The sequence below is a fragment of the Typopeltis vanoorti genome, chromosome 5 (assembly GCF_054136105.1).
Source record: "Typopeltis vanoorti isolate ZY-2024b chromosome 5, IOZ_Tvanoo_1.0, whole genome shotgun sequence".
Taxonomy (NCBI): Eukaryota; Metazoa; Arthropoda; class Arachnida; order Uropygi; family Thelyphonidae; genus Typopeltis; species Typopeltis vanoorti.
In genome coordinates, this window is record NC_143553.1 from 166,074,619 (window position 1) to 166,094,057 (window position 19,439).

Here is a 19,439-nt window from a genome sequence, read left to right on the forward strand (position 1 = left end):
TCAATAGTATGCACTCTTTCTTTTAAGGTTACACGGTGATCAGCATTCATATTTATGAATTTAGGGACACAAAACACACGTTGAAAAGATTATTTTGCTGATTAATAATAAAATAATAACTTGACGTTTCGACCCCTGTATTGAGGTCATCATCAGAAAGATACATGTGTATAAGAACCAATCTACATGCTGTTGCACTCTATACAGGTAAATTACATCTACGTTGTTAACTAATCTTTTTTCTTAGCCTGCCCTCTAGTGATTAAACAAAAAAAACCTACAATAAACTCTGTTAAAGTCCTCATATACTAGGATTCTTCTGGAATTATACAGTTTATATTGTTATACTACAATTATCTTCTGGATTTATACAGTACAGTTTCCAATCAATTCTGTAGTATGTTTAGAGTGCATGGTCGGAAAGGCCGGTTTTTCCAAAATTGAGGTATTTTATGTGTCGTTTGTGTTCATCCTTTCTGATTGGGATGGTTCGCCCTGTTTCCCCTATGTATAGTATGTTACATGTGCAGTCTATTTTGTAAACCCCTGGGTGGGCTAGGTGTGGCAGGGGATCCTTGGAAGAACTGAGTAGGTGTCTTAATTTGTCGGGGATTTAAAGGTGGTTTTGATGTTGTATTTGTGTAGTGTTCTGTCTATTTTTTCAGAAATGCCTCTAATATGGTATAGCAATAGCATTTTTGAAATCTTTTTTGTTATTAGTGGTATCTTTTTGGAGGATCTTTTGAATGGTTTTTATCTTTTCAATAATATTTTCAACACGTGTGTTTTGTGTCCCTAAATTCATAAATAATAGTATGCACTGTTTGCAGTTTATGATAAATATATGATAAGAACTCAGAGCTGGTAGGAGCATGTATGCAATGGTAGGTCGCACTCAGCCAGCAAATATATAGCTATCACATGGTATTTTATTATTACTATTATTATTACCACACCCTCCATGGAGTCAGCAGACTCATCATGGGAGGTTCATTCAACTGACAATATATTTATCATGTTGAACATTAAAATCCTTCATGCTCCCTGCATTCTAATATGTTTGAGTAATGCATTCCATTCGTCCACAATTCTGCATATAAAAAATCTACTCTTCATACCCCCACCCCTTCTTCACCACACTCATAACTTCCAGGGATGGCCTCTGGTTCTTTCCTTCTCGCCTTCTACTCTTTTCATAATACCCTCTGGATTAATCCATTAAACTCCCTTGAGTAACTTAAATGTTTCTATTATATCATCTCTTTTCCTCCTATCCACTAAACTCTGCAATCCACAACTTCAACCACTTTCTGTCTATAGCAAATGTTCCAGAGCCCCGATATTGTCTTGGTCACTTGTTCTCTGGATCCTCTCTAATGTTTCCACATCATAATGAAAACCTGGCGACCAAATTCAAGCACAACAGTCCAAGTATTTTTTAAAGTATTATAAGTATATAAAGTCCAAATATTTTAAAGTTCACATTATTCACATTCATAATGCTCTATGATAATGCATTCCATTCACTTGACACTCTCCATTAAAAAAATCTTCTCTTCATATCCTTGCTTACTGCATTCTTACAAAAAAAAAAAAAAAAAGGATTACATCTTATTCTTCTCTCACTAAATTCTGGAGTTTATATTTTAATAATTTTTATCATATGCAAAACTCCAGAACCTGATAGTGTATTAGCTACTCATTTTCCCAGACTCTCTCTCTCTCAAGAGTTTCATCATTATATGAAAACAAGGTGGCCAAATTTGCACAGTACACAACTCTTGGTCTCATACAGTAGAACAACAACCTCATAAGTGTCAGTGCATGACACTTACAGGACATAAAAGTAATGTCCTATGTAATTGTTACTCTTATGTAGTCATTACCACATGCAATGTGCCTTGTGAAACTTGGATCCCTGTCAATTATCATCCTAGATTCCAAATCTCACTTGTATCTCAGAACACAATTCCATCAATATAGTAAACATTTCTGCACTTTTGCACAAACACTGCACTTAGCAAATTAACACTGTAACTCCAATCACCATCTGTAAGTTAACTATTTAAATCATCCTGAAGAGACTTACTATTAGTATCACACTCATCATGTATTAAAAATTCATTATTATCATTACTAGAGACCTCCAGGGAGTCAGGAAGTCATCAAAGGAGCCCACATATCACCAACACGAACTGTCACTTTTTCTCGAAATCATTCACACTTTCCTTTGGAGGTGGTGAGTATAGCTAGTTGATTTTTCAATTTCCTCATATCCACAATTTTAGTCTATTTAATTCATTGTCCAAATGTTGAATGTCAGTTGCATTTCTGATTACCCTACCTATCTTTGCATCATCAGCAAACAGCTGTATGTCCTCTGTCAAATCCTTCCAAATACCATTAAAATGTAAAGACTGAATAGCAATGGACCATGGACTGAATTTCTGACTTACACCTTTGGTCACCATAAATGTTGCAGACTCACATCCTCCCCCAACCAACCATACACCACTTTTTGATATCTGTCAATCAGCTATCATTCCAAGCTAATAGTTTATAATTCAATCCCATATCCTCCAATTTATGCTGCAATCTTCCATGCTGTATCTTGTCAAAAGCCTTAACAAAGTCAAAAAGTATCATGGTATATCCATTCCCTTCATTTTACTCAATGGCAACATTCTTATGAAAGGTGAGCAAGTTGTTCAAACATGATCTTCTCTTAGTAAACCCATGCTGTTCATTATAAAGTATAGATTCTCTATCATTTGATTTTTGTATGATAGCTCTTACCAATTTTACCAAAATGTTCCCCACCACTCCAAAGATACTTATAGATCAGTAATTAGACATATCAGTCTTTGCACCACCCTTATGCAATGGGATTATCATATATCCTCTCCACTCCTGAGGAATCTTTCCTGTGCTGAGGCTCAATTATACAGCCAAGTCAAAGGTATGGCCAGTTCAGCTGAACTCTCTTTTAGCATTGGTGCCGATCTCCCACCACTGCTGAATTCTTATTCAATTTGTGACAGCTCTAGTAACTTCTCCTCATACAAATGAGTTTCTTCATTCAGTGTAGAGGTAGCATTGTGCTCCATGTTGCATACACCAAGATGATAGTTTTTATCAAAATGGGCACTTATTAGTTGAACAATCTCTTCTACATCTGCCACTTGCAGATGTAGAAGAAAAAAAGGAAGAAATATTAGAACACAACAATGTAGTTTACAAGTTTCCTTGTAATCCTTGCCAAAAAGATTGTGATGTCACTTACATAGGTTCTACCATCAGATCTTTATGGGTAAAACTACAAGAACACTTCTGTGACTGTAGCATCCCTAGTCCAGAACATTTAAACAATAAAAAAATGCAACAACCAAAAGAAAAACAGAATACAAAGTACAGGAAAAACAGAAATACACCCCTTGAACAGAAGCATACCCTTCAAAGCGACCATAATAATAGATATACAAGAAAACGAAACAATGCTTAGAATGATATATTTCGGTGATTACACCACATTTTTTTATTATTCAGTTATATAAAACACTGAAATAATGGTTCCCAACAAGTTTTGTAAATCGTAGGATTTACATCTTCAGGGTTTACCCCCTGAAGATGTAAATCCTATGATTTACGAAACTTGTTGGGAACCATTATTTCAGTGTTTTATATAACTGAATAATAAAAAAATGTGGTGTAATCACCGAAATATATCTTTTGAACCAATTAGCCACAGAAGTCTATGCCTGCAATGCTTAGAACATCAGAAATGATAGCTATAAAATGTGACAAAAACAAAATAAACGTCCACCAACCCTACATAATCTCCCAGAGTTGGAAGCTCCATAACATAAAAATTAGGTCACGACTCTGACCAATAGGAAATAACACAGATACAACAAAGACAGAAACACAAGCAGGCATGACATAGTCTCTACTTCCCCCCACGAGCTCCAAAGATGACGCACTGTCAAAACGGCTCACACCCCTGATCTTATCCCATCATATCCTTCCCCTTCTCCAAAAAAATTCTATTTTCACCCCCTCCCAAAATATTCTCTGCCCACCTTTAATAATAATAAAATAAAAAAAACGAGGTTTTTCAAAAAGTTCACATATCCCTTGCCTCACCAATAATTCTCCCATATCCCTTGCCTCACCAATAATTCTCCCACATCTCTCTACCCCCAATTTTTCCAATCATACTTCCTTCCTTTAACAGCAGATGAATGTATATCGCCACACAACGGGATGCCACTGAATAAGAAGACAACAGCAACATCCTACAAAGGTATGTCCAAATTTTTCCTCCTACATATTCTTCATATATCTGTCTATAAAAAACATCAGTAAAATCTGAGTAAAAAGTCAATGGCATTATAAAAGAGGCCTCCCTAAACAAAAATAGGCTAAATAACCATAAAAATAATATTTTCTTAGAAGAGTAACATGGGAATTTTCCCAGAAATATACCTATATTGTATAGATTTATATAATAGTGCTTTTGTGCGATAGCCAGACTGGATATAATCAGTGTACTGTAGTACTGTGGTTCTAAAAGTGTTCACTTCAGTTTTTGTCTTGATTAACATGGAAGTGCTCATTACCATTACAAAAATGATGGCAGTGGCAAGAAAGAAGCATATGCCAGCAGAGTATAAGGCCTCAACTGGGAGATCAAGTTTTTCCCTGGACTTTTCGAAGCAGACAAGATGTAACAATTGTTTCATGTATGCATCTGAAATCTTTAAAGATTTATGCAGTGTTGGATGGAATGATAAAAAGGAATTATAGTATATGAGAAGTGCAATGAAAGACTAGACATTCCAAAAATGAGAACAGTGTTACTGGGAATAATCATAGAAGTGATGCTAAGGAAAGAATTAATGAAAAATGAAAAGTCAAATTAAATGTATGGAGGAGGAAATTGATTGTTTAAAGTAGCACATAACTGATATAATGACAAGGAGGTTAAGAAGAAGCAAGTATCTAAAGGTGATAGAGTTGCTTTATATAATGACTCAATCATTAAAGGTGTGGTAAGAAATAAATTGCACAAGACATGTTTTACAGGGGGGTACAATAAAATGAATATCAGATGCTAGGCATAGAAGAAAGGAACAGCCATCAGAATAAATGGTAGTGGTGGGCACAAATGATTTCAATAGTGAGACAAAGAATGTAAAAAGGGATTTGAAGAAATTGTTGTAGGAAGTGAAGAATAATAATGTCATTGGGGAAGTGGTTAGTTTGTCACCCAGATGTGACAGTAGTGAACTGGGAGAGCAATGATAGTGAATGACAAAAATGGCTTCTGTCTTCATTCTGACTATCCCTGTCACGCAGAGAATGTTCAATTTGTGAATGTATGGAATGAATTTGAAGGGAATTTAGAATGGCTCAAAGCTTGAAATGCATATGAATGGGTTTGGTGTTGGTCATTTGGAATGATTGTTGTTTAATAAGAGTATACAGTGTCCATATGAAATTAGTACTACTACTAGTCAGAGAGCGGTTGAGAAGCGGGTTGTGGAAGAACAGGAAGAGGATGGATACACAGGTGAGGAAGTGATTATAGCAGAACAAAGTGATGCTGTGCAAAATGGTGGGGGATCATAAGAATATAAATGAAAATCAGAGTCAGAATCAGGGAAACAGGGATGGTCAGAATGAAGACAGAAGTGAAGTACACTATAGCAGAGAGAGAGTAAAGAGTGATTGTGTTGATAGGATGGCCTCAAAGGTGGAGAATTGTTATGCTTGTATACCAATGTGCAGAGTATCAGAAATAAAGGAGCGGAGTTTGTAGCATTGATTGATCAGTATGCCCAAAGATAATTGGCATCAGTGAAACTTGGTTGACTGAGGATGATATACTGTCAGGACTTGAAATGATAAGATAAAGAATTTTCTGAAAGGATGGGAAGATGGAGATGGTGATGGAGAGGAGGGGGGGGGGGTTATTAATGGTAGCAGAGAAACTGGAAAATAGTAGTATGTGTGAAGCTTTTGAAGCTGTTTGGTGTGAAGTTGAGATCAACAGAATAATATGTCTAATAGGATGCTGTTATAAGCCAGGAAATGTTGAGAATATTGATTGTGAAATGTTTAGACAAATTAGTTGGGCAAGTAAAAGAAAGATGATCCTAATTGATTTAATTATAGCAATGTGGATTGGAAAGAAGAGGTAGTGTATAGTAACAAGGAGAGAGAGAGAGAATTTGTTGAGTTTCTGTAAAATAACAATCTAAAGCAGCATGTGATGGAAGCAACAGGAGGTTTATTGGTGTTAGATTTGGTGATATTCTCACAGGATGTGGTTGTGAACGAGGTATCAATGCTGCCACATGTTGGTGAAGGTGATCATGATGTATTGGTTTGGAAGGTAGTAAAGCAGTTATCGAGAAGGTCTATATGTGGAACTATAAGGTGGGTGATTACAGAATCTCCGTTGTCAACTAGCATCAATACATTGGGTGGATGAATTGTGTAGAAAAGATGTTGACAGTGCATTGGAAATGATAAGGCAGTATCTAACACAAGTGATGCAAAACTGCATACCTAGAGTTAAGTGAATAAATAGAGTAGGAGTGAAATGGATGAACGATGAAATCAAGCAAGCAATCCGTGTTATGAAAGAAGTTATGGAGGAAATACAAGAGAGTTTGCAGTGAACATATATGCATGAAGAATATAAAGTGCCAGCCAGAAAAGTGACAAGCATGGTTAAAAAAGAAAAAGTGGAATATGAGAGGAAATTGGCAGTCAGGTCAAAGCTAATCCAAGGGAATTTTTCTGCTGTGTAGCAAACAAGAGGAAAAATAATTATGGCAGGTTGATGCTGGTGGATAGCTATGGTAGCAGAGTAACCATAGCGAATGATATAGTGGAATTATTTAATGAACACTTCATCAGTGTATATCATAATGGTGTGAATGATACTATGCAACATTTAGAAGGGAGACAAGAATTAGGAGAATCAGAGGTGTATCAAGTGTTGTTTGGGTTAGATGTTAATAAGGTTGTGGAAATGGATGATATATCACCATGAATTTTTAAAGAATGCCCAAAAGAGTTAGCCATTCCCTTGTCCTGGTTATTTAATGAGTCTTGCAGTGGCTAAGGTTCATAAGGTGTGAAAAGAAGGCAAAATAATATCTCTCCACAAGCATGATTCAAGAACAGAAGTTTAAAATTATAGACTCGTCTGTATATCTGCAATTGTGATTAAAGTTACCACATAAGTTTGGAAAACTTGGTTAGAAATACAGGATTGTTTTAACATTCTGCTTATGTTTTATGATAAGGTGATGAAAGTGTTGGATAAGGGAGAATCATATACTGTGATATTCTTAGACTTTGCAAAAGCATTCTATAAATTACCACATAAGTTTGTGTTCAAGCTGCAGAGGATACGAACAGATAGTATATTGGTTATATGGATCGGAGATTGGCACTCTGAACGATACTAGCAAGTTGTGTATGATGGAGCTGTGTCTCAGAAAAGGAAAGTGACCAGTAGAGTGCCTCAGGGTTCTGTTCTTGGGACCCTACTGTTTAACTTGTTTGTTAATGATATTTCATGTGGATTGACTGGAGATCTTCAAATGTTTGCTGAGAATACAATGTTATGTAGAATTATCAGGAGCAGTACTAATGTCAATTCTCTACAGGAAGATTTGAATAGTCTTTCAGCTTGGACAAAGGAGTAGGGTTGCAGTTTTAATGTTAATAAATGCAAGGTGTTACACTTGGAGATAAAGAGATATAAGGCTACATACTGTATTAGTGGAGCTATACTTCAGAAAGTGAATGAGTTTCAAGATCTTGAAGTGATGATGGACAGTGGACCGAAGTTCAGATGGCATATCGCATGTGTTGCAAAGACTGCATATTGTATTGTATTGCTGCTATGATAAAAAAGTACACTGACATGTAGGAATAAGGAGGGATGGTGCATATATATATATATATATGACAGAATGATCATTGACTTAGTTAACATACATAGTTTTATGAAGAATTAAATGACTAGAACCGAGATTTAAGTAAAAAGGTTTTAATATAAACACACTACTAGTTTTGGCCTGTAACAGCCTTCTTCAGGTGACATTATAAAAGAAAAAACACTAAACATTGAGGGTTAAAAGACTATGAACAACACAGACAGTCTTTATACATAATTAGCATGAAAACGTTGTAGTTGTATTTGAAGCTGTTCTTTCGTTTGTTGCATTGTTGGGAGAGTGCGTGTTTGCTGCATGACGTGAACGCCAGTACATGATTACAGCTGAATGACTATCTGGGAGGTTGTAGCTTAAGTTGTTATTTAGATGAACAGGATTGAAGATGATTGCTCTAGATTCCACAATTTTTCTCTCTATTTCGTCACTGCAACGGAAGATGTTAGTAGATTTTTCCAAGCAGACTTTGTGACTTTGGTTATCATCATTAGGATTAGCCGAGAAAAGGATATGACTTGATAATGCACTTGCTCGCTGTCTCTTGTAAGTAATGTCTCTCATGTGTTCTTCCATACGCATTTCGACAGATTTGTCTGTCTGCCCAAAATAAGGTATATCGCAGTCACATAATATTTTATATACGCCAGGGTATTTGAGTTGATGATGACAAGGTTTTGGGTGGCTAATTAAGGAACGGATCTTTGGAAGTGGAGTGAACAAGGTTCTGATATTGTATTTTCTTAGAACTTTTGCTAATTTGTGTGAAACAGTACTTATGTAAGGAATAGATATATCGGTTCTAGTCATTTAATTCTTCATAAAACTATATATATATATATAAGACACTGTGAGACCACATATCGACTATTAGGCTCAGATTTGGTCACCTAGTTTTCATTGTGATGTGGAAACACTAGAGAGGATCCAAAGATGAATAACTAAAGTGATATCAGGACTCTGGAGTGTTGGTTATGAAGAGCATTTGAGAGAATGTGGATTATAGAAGGTTGGTGGATAAGAGGAAAAGAGAGATATGATAGAGACCTTCAGAAAGAAATTCTAAAAAGAGAAGATTAAGATGGGAAAAAAGAGAGGCCATCCATGGAAGTTGTATATAGATGTGGTGATAAAGGGAGTGAGGAGTAGATTTTTTTTACATAGATAGTTGTTAGTGAGCGGAATGCATTGCCTGAGTGCATTGTAAATAACTTCAAAGCTCATTATGATAGCCACGTTGTGGTTGAGTGGGCTTCCTATGATGAGTCTGTTAATTCTATGGAGTTTACCAAATAATAAAATATCAGCTTGAGGCAGTTCCATGGATGGAGGAATTGGAAGGGCGAGATATCATCAGTACTTGGAAATTTGTAAAGGAATATTTATTAGCAGCGATAGCAAGTTGTATACCATGAGTGAAGAACAGAACACAATTTGGTGTAATGTGGATGACAAACAATTCAAACAGGAACTGCAAGTAAAAAAGAGGTTATGGAAGATATATAAGGAGAGGGATAGAGAGCAGATGCATGAAGAATATAAGGCTCAGGTTAGAACAGTGAACAGTATGGTAAGGAAGGCAAAATTGGAAAATGAGAAGAGATGGGCCTGAGATCAAAAGGAATTCTTTTTATGTGGTTGTGGAAGAGTGACACTGCTGAATAAAAATGGGAATAGAGTGACTGGTGCAAATGACATAGTAGAGTTGTTCAAGGAACTCTACTGGGGTATTTTATCCTGGAGAAGTAGGTTTCAATATTAGAGGGATAAAGCAGGTTCAAGGTTTAGAAGTGCAAGTACTGAGTTTTCAAATACTGAGTACTCTGGATGTCGATAAAACAATCAGACTGGATGGGATTTCACCATGGGTTTTGAGAGAATATGCTAAAGAAGTGACAGCTCTGTTGACCTGGATTTTCAATGAAAGTCTGGCCACTAAAAAAGGTGGCCAAGTAAAGAGGCTAAGATAGTGCCATTGCATAAGATGGTAGCAGACTGGAAGTGTCAAACTGTAGACCAATAGTTGTTAAGTAGTATTTCATCAGTTGTTAAGATTTTGGAGAAATTCGTGGGGGATGATTCACAGTGTTGGACAGATGAGGGTAATGTTATCTTTGAGAGTCAGCATGGATTTGTTAAGTTGTGCTCTGTTTTAGTAATATGCTTGCCTTTTACAATAAAGTGACAAGAGCAGTTGATGAGGGAAAAGGCATATTCTACCATTTTTTTTTTTTTCATTTTACAAAGATATTTGACAGGGTACCGCATGATAACCTAATATTTAAGTTGCCGTACATGGTTTAGATGTCAGGTTAGTGAAATGGATTCGAGATTGTTTATCGGATAAGTATCAGAGAGCTGTGTATGAGGGAGCAGTACCAAGGAAGCAGAAAGTTACAAGTGGGATACCACAGGGCTCATGACTGGGACCTGTATTGTTTTTAACTTTTATATCAATGATATTGTCGATGGATTGCAGGGGGGTATTCAGTTGTTTGCAGATGATAATAATAATCGTATGATGATACACAGCCGTGAGTCCCCTTTACGGGGAGGTACGGCACCATCTCAGTCCCCCCAAATTTTATCCTGGCTCCAGAACCGGCATAGCTGACAAATCAGACCTATGGCTGGGTTTTGCAGATGATGTGAAGCTGAGAAGGGATATTAGTAATAGTGCAGTTGTGGTAGTTCTACAAGAGGATATGAATAAACTAAACAGATGTGCAAATGAATGGAGAATGTTTAATTCAGCTAAATGTAAAGTCTTGAAGTTTGATATACATCGATGGAAGGCTGCATACTCTATTAGAGGAACTGTACTGGAGGAAGTGTGGGAGGCAAGGGATATGGAGTTGATGATTGATAGAAACCTGAAATTCAGGGAACGCTGCAAAGATGGTGAAGGTAACCCACACGATTGCTGCAATACTGAGAAGGAGAGTCATCAGCAAAGATAAAAGAGCTGTCATTCCATTGTATAAAGCCCTGATCAGACCAAACTTGGACTATTGTGCTCAAATTTGATCCCCAGAATTTGAAGGGGATAAAATGACTGCAGAAAGGGTGTAGAGGTGGATAAGATGATATCAGGAGTGATGTACAATGGCAGTTATAAGGGCAGGCTGAGGGAATGTGGACTGCAGAGTTTGGTAGATAAAAGGAGAGGTGATACAATTGAGACTTTTAAACTGTTGAGAGGTAGTTAGAGGGTTGACACTGGGGAGTTCTTTCATTTGGTGGAACAGTAGGAAGGAGCAAGGACAAGGCCATTCCTAAAATTTATAAAAGGAAGTTTTGTACAAAAGGGTAAGGGGGGTGGTTTTTGGCATGGAGGGTGGTTGAACAGTGGAATACATTACCTAATATAGTGGTGAGATCATGAACAGTCAATAGGTTCAAGGAGTATTATAATAAATTTTGTGTTTTCTAGGGTTGGCCTCCCATAATGAGTCATGTTTACTCCACGGAGGCCTGAATAATAATAATATTATTATTATTATTCACGCCTCCATTTTTTTTATTTCTTTATTTCTCAGATAAATTACATACATTATATGAACACAATTATGCATAACAAATACTTTCTCATACATAAAGTTTTTTTTTAAATAATAATAATAACAATAACTGTTTACAACATATATTATTATAATATTCATAATGATGATTATTACAGATGTTTCTTTGCAACTTTACACTCTATATATACAATATCAATGGATATAATCACTCTATATTGCATACTTTTGTTACAGTTATTACATACATTACATACATTTGATTACATATGATACATTACTTACATTTGTTTACATATGATACTTACTGAATGATATAATCACGTAATCACAAGAAAGATATTTATTTAACCAAATATTTCGGTCTGGAAATAGCAGACCATCGTCGGTGGTATTACAAGAACAGTTTAAAAAAAAATATACAAGCTAGAATACTAACAATAGATCGTTGAAATTAGAACATGCCGCGTGATGTTATATCACTAAGTATGAAACGAAATATTTTGAAGTAGAAACATGATTGAATTTGCTATAAAAAAAAAAAAAAAAAAAAAAAAAAAAAATTAATGAGTAATCTTGATTAGGCTTTCCCAGATTTTTGATATAGATATGCAGTCATTACGATTCAGGTTGGGATGATGGAGCAAGGCCTCCACGCTTTCCTTGAACAAACGTTCGAACCTATAACGGGATCTATGTAAGAGGCGCGTTTTGGACCAAAGGATGCTGTGGTCAGTTTCAATCCCGTGTTGAGCCAAACCAGACTTTTCAGGTTTATTGTGAAGAATGGATGATTGATGTTCTTGGATTCTTTTTTCAAGAGAACGTCCAGTCTGTCCAAAGTAAGAGAGATCACAGTTGCAAGGAATTTGATAAACTCCAGGAAGAGATAAAGTTGAGCGTTTGTCTTTAGGAGAAGGAAAATGAGAAGACAATTTGTTAATAGGAGAATACGTAGCTGTTAAATCATATTTCTTCAAAATTCTTGCGATAGGTTCTGAAATACCGGAGATATAAGGAATAGGTACTCGACGTATTGAATCTTTGTTGTTTTGTGGAGGATTATAAGATGTAAGAAGACGTTGAATACTTTTTTCAGAAAAGCCATTGAGTTTCATGTGTTGCTGGATAGTAGAAAGTTCTTTCTGTAGATAATCAAAAGTAGAACAATTAGTTTTGGCTCTTTTGATGAGACATTTTATAATTCCTGTTTTTTGACATGGATGATGGGCTGATTCTTTCAGAATATAACGACCTGTGAATGTTGGTTTCCTGTATACTGTAGTTGTAAGAATATTTGAAGATGATCGGATGAGGAGAACGTCTAAAAAAGATAACTGGTTGTTTTCTTCTAATTCCATAGTAAACTTTATGCGATGATGTAAGGAATTAATACTGTTTAAAAAGGAAGATAAAGTGTTTTTACTGTGAGGCCAAATAGCAAATATGTCATCTATATATCTTACCCAAAAAGATGGTAGAGGGAAACTAGATGTGAAGAGGACTTTTTCTAAATGTTCTAAATAAAAGTTGGCTAAAGCTGGAGAAAGAGGACTTCCCATGGCTGTTCCTTCTACTTGGCTATAAAATTTGTTTTGACATATGAAATAACCAGAATGTATAACGAAATCGAATAGTTTTATAATATCTTGAGGAAAGATGTCAGCAAGTAGTTTTAAAGTTTCCTTAAGAGGTACATTGGTGTATAAAGATTCTATATCAAAACTAACCATAAGATCTGTAGGTTGTAATGAGACATCTTTTAATTTTTCTAAGAAATCTGAGGAGTTTTTTAAAAAAGAACTCGAGTTGCCAATGTAAGATTTCAGTAATTTAGCTAGATATTTGGCTATACGGTAAGTAGGAGAATCAATGCAATCTACTATTGGACGAAGAGGATAGTCAATCTTATGGATTTTTGGAAGGCCATAAAATCTAGGAGGTCTTGCAAAATGAGTTTTAAGTCTTTCAATTGTGTCTTTATCCAAACTGATGACTTCATCAAGGAGAGAATTTAATTTCTTTAGTTGTCTGTTGGTTGGATTATAATCAATTTCTTGATATGTGGAGCGATCTCGAAGCAAAAGAGAAAGTTTTCTTCTGTAATTTACTGAGTCCATAACTACTGTTGCTTTTCCCTTGTCAGCTTTAGTGATAATGAGGTGATTATTTTTTCTCAAGGACTGTAAAGATTTCATTTCAGAAGGAGATATGTTAGAAGGAGGAAGTTTAGCCTTAAGTAGAGAAGAAGCGACTTCTAGGCGAAGAGCATTAGCTTTATCGCTGGTTAGATGATTAAGATTCCTTTCAATGTTAACTAGGAAATCTAGATATGGTATTTTATTTGGAACAATAGAAAAATCATGTCCTTTTGAAAGGATGAGGGTTTCGCTTTTAGTCAAAGGACGTCCGGATATATTTACAATCCAATTATCTGGAGTTATGAATGGCTTGGATTGTTTAGACGAAAGAGCCTCATATTTACGGTTAAGATGTTGACTTAGTTTATTATAAGCACGTTGAGTAGAACGTTTAGCTACATTTAGAACTATGTGAGAAAGATGTGGATCCAAATTTGTGGATATATAGGTGCGTAAATCAGAAGTCTGATGACTGTGAATAGCAAGATCACGTTTAGCAGCTTTAAGTTGATTACGGATTAGAGATAAACTTGTGTTCCGGTAAATATTATGAGCTCCAGGAGATTTTATTGTTTCTTTAATCTTAGCGAAATTGGGAATAATCTTGTTGTCGCGGCACTTTTTTAAGCAAAGATTAATTTCTTAAAAAAGTGCCGCGACAACAAGATTATTCCCAATTTCGCTAAGATTAAAGAAACAATAAAATCTCCTGGAGCTCATAATATTTACCGGAACACAAGTTTATCTCTAATCCGTAATCAACTTAAAGCTGCTAAACGTGATCTTGCTATTCACAGTCATCAGACTTCTGATTTACGCACCTATATATCCACAAATTTGGATCCACATCTTTCTCACATAGTTCTAAATGTAGCTAAACGTTCTACTCAACGTGCTTATAATAAACTAAGTCAACATCTTAACCGTAAATATGAGGCTCTTTCGTCTAAACAATCCAAGCCATTCATAACTCCAGATAATTGGATTGTAAATATATCCGGACGTCCTTTGACTAAAAGCGAAACCCTCATCCTTTCAAAAGGACATGATTTTTCTATTGTTCCAAATAAAATACCATATCTAGATTTCCTAGTTAACATTGAAAGGAATCTTAATCATCTAACCAGCGATAAAGCTAATGCTCTTCGCCTAGAAGTCGCTTCTTCTCTACTTAAGGCTAAACTTCCTCCTGCTAACATATCTCCTTCTGAAATGAAATCTTTACAGTCCTTGAGAAAAAATAATCACCTCATTATCACTAAAGCTGACAAGGGAAAAGCAACAGTAGTTATGGACTCAGTAAATTACAGAAGAAAACTTTCTCTTTTGCTTCGAGATCGCTCCACATATCAAGAAATTGATTATAATCCAACCAACAGACAACTAAAGAAATTAAATTCTCTCCTTGATGAAGTCATCAGTTTGGATAAAGACACAATTGAAAGACTTAAAACTCATTTTGCAAGACCTCCTAGATTTTATGGCCTTCCAAAAATCCATAAGATTGACTATCCTCTTCGTCCAATAGTAGATTGCATTGATTCTCCTACTTACCGTATAGCCAAATATCTAGCTAAATTACTGAAATCTTACATTGGCAACTCGAGTTCTTTTTTAAAAAACTCCTCAGATTTCTTAGAAAAATTAAAAGATGTCTCATTACAACCTACAGATCTTATGGTTAGTTTTGATATAGAATCTTTATACACCAATGTACCTCTTAAGGAAACTTTAAAACTACTTGCTGACATCTTTCCTCAAGATATTATAAAACTATTCGATTTCGTTATACATTCTGGTTATTTCATATGTCAAAACAAATTTTATAGCCAAGTAGAAGGAACAGCCATGGGAAGTCCTCTTTCTCCAGCTTTAGCCAACTTTTATTTAGAACATTTAGAAAAAGTCCTCTTCACATCTAGTTTCCCTCTACCATCTTTTTGGGTAAGATATATAGATGACATATTTGCTATTTGGCCTCACAGTAAAAACACTTTATCTTCCTTTTTAAACAGTATTAATTCCTTACATCATCGCATAAAGTTTACTATGGAATTAGAAGAAAACAACCAGTTATCTTTTTTAGACGTTCTCCTCATCCGATCATCTTCAAATATTCTTACAACTACAGTATACAGGAAACCAACATTCACAGGTCGTTATATTCTGAAAGAATCAGCCCATCATCCATGTCAAAAAACAGGAATTATAAAATGTCTCATCAAAAGAGCCAAAACTAATTGTTCTACTTTTGATTATCTACAGAAAGAACTTTCTACTATCCAGCAACACATGAAACTCAATGGCTTTTCTGAAAAAAGTATTCAACGTCTTCTTACATCTTATAATCCTCCACAAAACAACAAAGATTCAATACGTCGAGTACCTATTCCTTATATCTCCGGTATTTCAGAACCTATCGCAAGAATTTTGAAGAAATATGATTTAACAGCTACGTATTCTCCTATTAACAAATTGTCTTCTCATTTTCCTTCTCCTAAAGACAAACGCTCAACTTTATCTCTTCCTGGAGTTTATCAAATTCCTTGCAACTGTGATCTCTCTTACTTTGGACAGACTGGACGTTCTCTTGAAAAAAGAATCCAAGAACATCAATCATCCATTCTTCACAATAAACCTGAAAAGTCTGGTTTGGCTCAACACGGGATTGAAACTGACCACAGCATCCTTTGGTCCAAAACGCGCCTCTTACATAGATCCCGTTATAGGTTCGAACGTTTGTTCAAGGAAAGCGTGGAGGCCTTGCTCCATCATCCCAACCTGAATCGTAATGACTGCATATCTATATCAAAAATCTGGGAAAGCCTAATCAAGATTACTCATTAATTTTTTTTTTTTTTTTTTTTTTTTTTTTTTTATAGCAAATTCAATCATGTTTCTACTTCAAAATATTTCGTTTCATACTTAGTGATATAACATCACACGGCATGTTCTAATTTCAACGATCTATTGTTAGTATTCTAGCTTGTATATTTTTTTTTAAACTGTTCTTGTAATACCACCGACGATGGTCTGCTATTTCCAGACCGAAATATTTGGTTAAATAAATATCTTTCTTGTGATTACGTGATTATATCATTCAGTCTTATGTCGCAAGTATCCTTAAAACAACAAATATGATACTTACATTACATACATTTGTTTACATATAATACATACATTACATACTTTGGTTTACATATGATATGTACATTACATGCACTTGGTTCTCATCTTGGATGAGAACTAATTTCTCTGCTTTCATCCTCGAAGCTTATATGTAAGCTTATCTGAGGATGACACAGGTTGGTTATTATTTATTGGTTATTTTTTTGCTGTGTTGGGAAGCTATGAAATCTATGATTGAGAAATTCGCACGTGCGCACTCACTCACTCACACACACTAACTAACGTGGAATGTATTGATGCATCGCTGAACTGGAAGCCTGAACCAATATATTGTGTTTCATTAAGTTTGTGTGGTATTTTGGGTGCGTGTTTCTTGTTCACAGTATGTCCTTAGAGCTCTTTTTAGGCTACTGTAGTTTGTAAGGTTTCTGTATTCAAAAGGTAATTTGTTTATCATGTCAATAATAATAATAATAATAATAACTTACTACTCTGTCACTGATGCATCCCCACAATGGTGCACTGATGGCATAAAATCCTGCAGCTACTGTGAAAACTGCACTTATTTGTACAGTTGAAAGAGAAAACTGAAAAAAAAAAGTGATGTAAAAAATTAATATAACTTTTGTTCTCTAATATATAAGTTTTTTTTATCTCTTTCTTTTCTTTTCATTTTTGTTTCATGCCTCAAATAAACATTAGTGTCTGTTATAGTGAAAGAATTAATATAATAATTGGTATCATTATTACAAGCAACTCCAAGGAGTCCTTAGACTCATAGAGGTAGGCCTAAACATCATGCCAAGAACTATCCAACATTTGCACAATATCTACCATACTTTGCTTTGAACTCATTCACAGTCATGACACCCACAACAGACTCTGGCCACCTATTCCACTCATTCACTACTCTCCAAGCAAAAAACCTAGTTCTAACACACTTGCTAAGTAAACTCTTACCCATTGTCCATGGATGGCCCTTAGTTCTCCCACCACTAGACCTGTTCTGAAAAATTTCCTCTGAATTAATCTTGTAAAATTCCCTCTGTAATTTGTATGTCTCAATCATATCACCCCCTTTCATATCAACCAGTATCTGTAACCCACAAAATCTTCAACCTGTTCTCGTAAGGTTTATTCCACAGACCTGCTACCATCTTGGTCACAGGCCTCTGGATCCTCAACACCACCTCCTCCTCCTCATTGCCAAGAAACCCAGTCACCCAGATCTGCACACAGTAGTCAAGATTGGGATCTTATCTAGGCTCAATACAGAGCAACAATAACCTGCTTGTCAAAGTATTCTTCGGCAACCAAGTGATCTCATGAGCTGCTGTAGCCACTTTTGCTCTGTGCCCCTAAACTTTAACTCCCTATTAACTAAAACTCCCAAGTCTCTGGCTTCATCAATTTCCTGGAATGCAGTTACACCAATGTGGTATACAGCTGGTAATCTTTTCACCCCAAAATGCATAACCTTACAATTTGTCACATTAAGCTGATATGCATTCTCCTTTGCCCAATCTGCCAATCTATCCAAATCATTCTGCAAAATTGTGACATCATCTGTATTTACTAATGCTCTACCCCTTAGCATCATCGGCAAATAACTGAACAGTTCCTCTCATATTCCTTTCCTATATTATTAATCATCATCGTCATCATGTGTATCAAGGATTTAGGCCTAGCGTGGCCTGTTCTGGCCTTAGAAGTCATGGTTGAATCGTTTAAGAGGACGTCCTGGTTTTCTTTTCCTAATGGCTTGTACTTTAAGGCTTGTTTTGGTACTCTTTCTATTTTCATTCTTTGAATGTGTTCCATCCATTTATATTTTTTAATTTTTTCTATTACTGATTCTTGGTTTAATTCTTTCATAATTTCTTTGTTTCTTTTGTGATCAAATAGAGTATACTTTGCAGTTTTTCTCATAAACTTCATTTCTGCTGTTGTTAATCTTTGTTTGTCTTTTTGTTTTATTGTTCAGATTTCACTTCCATACAATAAGACTGGTAAGGGTAATGTATTGTATACTTTTAGTCTGATTTGTTTTTGAACTAGGTTTGGTTTAAATATAGAGTTAATTACACCTGTTATTTTTAAATATTTTGCAATTTTTACATTTATATCTTTTTCATTTTCATATGTGATCATACATCCTAGATATTTAAATGAATTGACCTGTTCTAAGATCTTGTTATCTATTACTATCTTAGTTGTTCCTGGATCATGTCCTTTAAAGGCCATAGTTTTTGATTTTTCTGTTGATATTATTATTATTATTATCTGAGACCTCCAGGGAGTCAAGGACTCATCGAGGGAGGCTGGAAATTACCCGACCCAGCTATCATATCTTCCCTTAAATTCATTTACACTAGATATTAACACAGTTTAATGCTAGAGGGATTGGGCAGGTTCGAGGTTTAGAGGTACAGGAGAAGAGTGTGCTTCAAATACTGAGTACTCTGGATGTCAGTAAAGCTGTGGGACTGGATGGTATTTCACCACGAGTTTTGAGAGAATGTGCTAGGGAACGGACAATGCCTTTGACCTGGCTTTTTAATGAAAGTCTGGCTGGAGGAAAGGTGCCCATGGAATGGAAGGAAGGTAAGATAGTGCCATTGCATAAGGGCGGTAGCAGACTGGAAGTGTCTAATTATAGGCCAGTTTGTGTGTCA

At 35.5% G+C, this 19,439-nt stretch overlaps 1 protein-coding gene across 1 annotated transcript in view; it reads right to left on the reverse strand.

Moving 5' to 3' along the window:
* The window catches only part of LOC150107031 (MFS-type transporter SLC18B1-like), a 195,076-nt gene extending 176,068 nt beyond the window's left edge, over nucleotides 1-19,008 (reverse strand). Inside the window, exons 1-2 of the mRNA XM_090393543.1 lie at nucleotides 18,970-19,008; nucleotides 17,253-17,351 (exon numbers count right to left, since the gene is read on the reverse strand). Of these exons, the coding sequence (XP_090249669.1) occupies nucleotides 17,253-17,351; nucleotides 18,970-19,008 (138 nt within the window). The remainder of the gene's footprint in view (nucleotides 1-17,252; nucleotides 17,352-18,969) is intronic.
* Between the last annotated feature and the right edge of the window lie 431 nt (nucleotides 19,009-19,439).